Source organism: Colobus angolensis, unplaced genomic scaffold (assembly GCF_000951035.1).
Source record: "Colobus angolensis palliatus isolate OR3802 unplaced genomic scaffold, Cang.pa_1.0 Scaffold239, whole genome shotgun sequence".
Taxonomy (NCBI): domain Eukaryota; kingdom Metazoa; phylum Chordata; class Mammalia; order Primates; family Cercopithecidae; genus Colobus; species Colobus angolensis.
The window spans coordinates 1383273-1386332 of record NW_012115588.1 but is presented as its reverse complement, the minus strand read 5'-3'; the positions used below and the strand labels follow the sequence as shown (position 1 = coordinate 1386332).

At 50.5% G+C, this 3060-nt stretch overlaps 1 protein-coding gene across 3 annotated transcripts in view; it reads left to right on the top strand.

Annotated features, from left to right (window-relative positions):
• Positions 1–3060, top strand: part of POLDIP3 (polymerase (DNA-directed), delta interacting protein 3) — a 38402-nt gene that overhangs the window by 18414 nt on the left and 16928 nt on the right. For all 3 annotated transcript variants that reach the window (XM_011945125.1, XM_011945126.1, XM_011945124.1), the window contains 2 exons: positions 1126–1305; positions 1874–1951. In XM_011945125.1, the coding sequence (XP_011800515.1) occupies positions 1126–1305; positions 1874–1951 (258 nt within the window). The remainder of the gene's footprint in view (positions 1–1125; positions 1306–1873; positions 1952–3060) is intronic.

Here is a 3060-nt window from a genome sequence, read left to right as displayed (position 1 = left end):
TAGGTTAGGAATGGAGCCTGAGCAGTCTGGTTCTCAGGGCCCTGTGTGTAGTCACTGTGCTGTCCTGGCTCTGGAGACTCAGAAAGCCGCTTGAGGAATGTGGAATCCAGCCTGGGGATGACACTGCTTCACCCAGACTTGGAGAAGGTGATGAATTGCCCCCGCCCATGCTCTGATCTGCTATTCTGGCTGCTGCGTTCCTCCCTTCTCCCTGGGTCAGTGCCTTTAAACACTGCCCTCAATCTACAGGGTTCTGCTTTATGCGCCTTTTTCCTCAGACACATTAATACAGGGGAGTTTTGTTTCCAAGCGACCATATCCAGATGGGGGGGCTATTTTTGGTGATCTGCACTGCCGAATGCCCGCATGTCCCTGACTGTCCAGGAGCTGATGAGGCCAAGGCTGTGTGTGGTTCCTCTGGATGGCCAGAAGAGGAACCAGAAAGCTGAGTTCTGGGCCTTCTTAAGCGTGGTGATCAGCACACTGTGATAGAAGCATATCTGGGAATGAACTTGGCCTCAACCTTTTGGCCTTTTAATTTTTTTTTTTTTTTAAGCAAAAGCAGCTTTATTAAGAAAACAAAGGAATAAAATCGTGGCTACTCCATAGGCAGAGTGGCTCTTTTACATTTTTTTTAGAGATGAGGTTTCACTGTGTTGCCCAGGTTGGTCTTGAACTTCTGGCCTCAAGCAATCCTCTCACCTCAGCCTCCCAAAGTGCTGGGATGACAGGTGTGATCCACTATGCCTGGCCGAGCTTTTGGCCTTCTGACCAGCCTCATATTGTAGAATTTTTAGGAAGTCTAAGTGGTATGAGTGAGGCTGTGGCTCCTAGGTAATTTTCCAGGTCAGGGCTGTATGGAAGCTTCCTGCCAAGAGCTTCTAGCACTGTGGAGAGTGGCTTCTGTGAGTGCGCGCTCAGGCTGTGTTTTTTTTTCCTTCCCCTGCCCCTTCACTATGGGATGTCACTGGTAGCCGGCAGCTTTTTTGCCTCCAGACCTCTAATAGAATTGGAGAGCTGGGAGGCGTAGAGGGTTCATGCTCTCAGCAAGTTGTCAGCCCCTTGGGGCTTCTTCAGAACATTCCAGGTCTGGCTTCTCAGATTCTTTTCTGTCTCTTTGTTTAGGCTGGGCTAAGTAGTTCCAAGCTTTCCATGTCCAAGGCCCTCCCTCTTACCAAAGTGGTTCAGAATGACGCGTACACAGCTCCTGCTCTCCCTTCCTCTGTTCGAACAAAAGCCTTGACCAACATGTCCCGGACACTGGTGAACAAGGAAGAACCCCCCAAAGAGCTGCCACCTGCTGAGGTGAGGTGACAGTGGTGACCACAGCAGTTGGGGTCAGGAGGGCTGTATGCTTATATGTATCTCATTGTGTCCCCACAATGATTTTGTGAGGTGGGCATTGCCACCCCCATTCTACAGATGAGCAAACCAAGACCTAGGGACTCTTACTCTCGAAGACCTTGCAGGCTACTGGGGACGGCAGACCTGCTGAGAGGGTACGCTATCTGGTGATATGTTAGACTCTCCCAGAAGAAAGCTGTTAGGAGTGCTGAGGACAGAGCATCTCATTCCAGTTGGGAAATCTGGGAAAAAGGGCTCTTTTAGCTGAGTGGGTCTGGAAGCATGAGCAGCCTTCCAGGTAGAGGCTCAGGGTCTGAGAGGCTTGTGTATTTGGGAGATGGAAAAGGGTCCATGCTTTTAGCATAGAGTGGTGGGGGGTGTAGTGGACACTGAAGTTCAGGGGGCCCAGCTGTGGTAACTCTCCATGGAGCTTTCCTCTGGGCCTTCCTAGTCACGTGCCTGGTGGAATTTCTGTTGTGGGAATGCTTATCAGCTATCCAGCTTCTGGTAATGCTCTTGTCTGTGGCAGCCTGTTCTCAGCCCATTGGAAGGCACCAAGATGACTGTGAATAATCTGCACCCTCGGGTCACTGAGGAGGACATTGTTGTAAGTACTGTGACCTATCAAACATTTAAATCTCAAACCGCCTCTGTGGCAAATGTCTCTTAAGACCCACCCTTAGGTTTAATGACTGCTAGGACTCAACCAGACTCAGCATATAGTCACGCTCAGGGCTGAGACTAATGACAGCAAAAGGATGCAGAGCAAATGGCTCATGGGGTGAAGTCGGGAGGAAACCAGGCACAAGCCTCCAGAAGCCCCTCCCAGCAGAGTTGCACAGGGTGCTGGGTGCAACTCGCAGCAAGTTGTGACAACACATGTGACACCAGGGAAGTTCATTAAAGACTCGGTGCCCAAAGGTTTTATTGGGGACTGATCACTTCAGCATTCTTTGTGTAGCACGTACCAAAATTCCAGACTCCCAGAAGGAAAGCAGCTGTTGAGCAGAACCCATGTTGTTTGCACAGTCCAGGCACGGTGAACTGTGGGGTGGCAGGAGCCCTCCTGAGTTCCGAGTTTCCAGATGCCAGCCAAGGGCCACCCCTGGAATCTGGCCTTTCAAACAGTAGCAGTCAGCCCAGCTGCTTCACTCTTCTGCACAGCTTCTAACCAAGGCCAGATGCCTGGCCTGAATCTCAGAGTCAGGGGATATCCGTGATGTAATGGGTCTAAATGGGATCCTTTAGTCCCACTGGGCGATATCCAGTAGTTGTGTTTTCCTGTGAGTCTTTGGAACTTTCTATGTCCTTTGGAGGTTTTACAAGATGATTCCAAAGTGAAAGAGGTGAGATGGACTGGTGGTATCCACCTTCCTGGTCCATCCTGTCCCACCCATGGCAGTCATGGGCAAAACCTGTCAAGTGCCTGTGAGTGGGGTTCTGGATGCAGCTAGGACTTCTTTTCAACATCATTTTCATTCAGGCACCCAAAAGAGCCATTAGTTTAGAAATCCAGGCATCCTTTGAACTGTCAGATCACAAAATGAATACAGTTGGAGAATCCAGCCTCTCCCTGCAGTTGAGTCCCAGACTAACAGACTGCACTGGTCACTACATTTGTTAAAATCTTTTTGTTGCCGGGCGCGGTGGCTCAAGCCTGTAATCCCAGCACTTTGGGAGGCCGAGGCGGGCGGATCACAAGGTCAGGAGATCGAG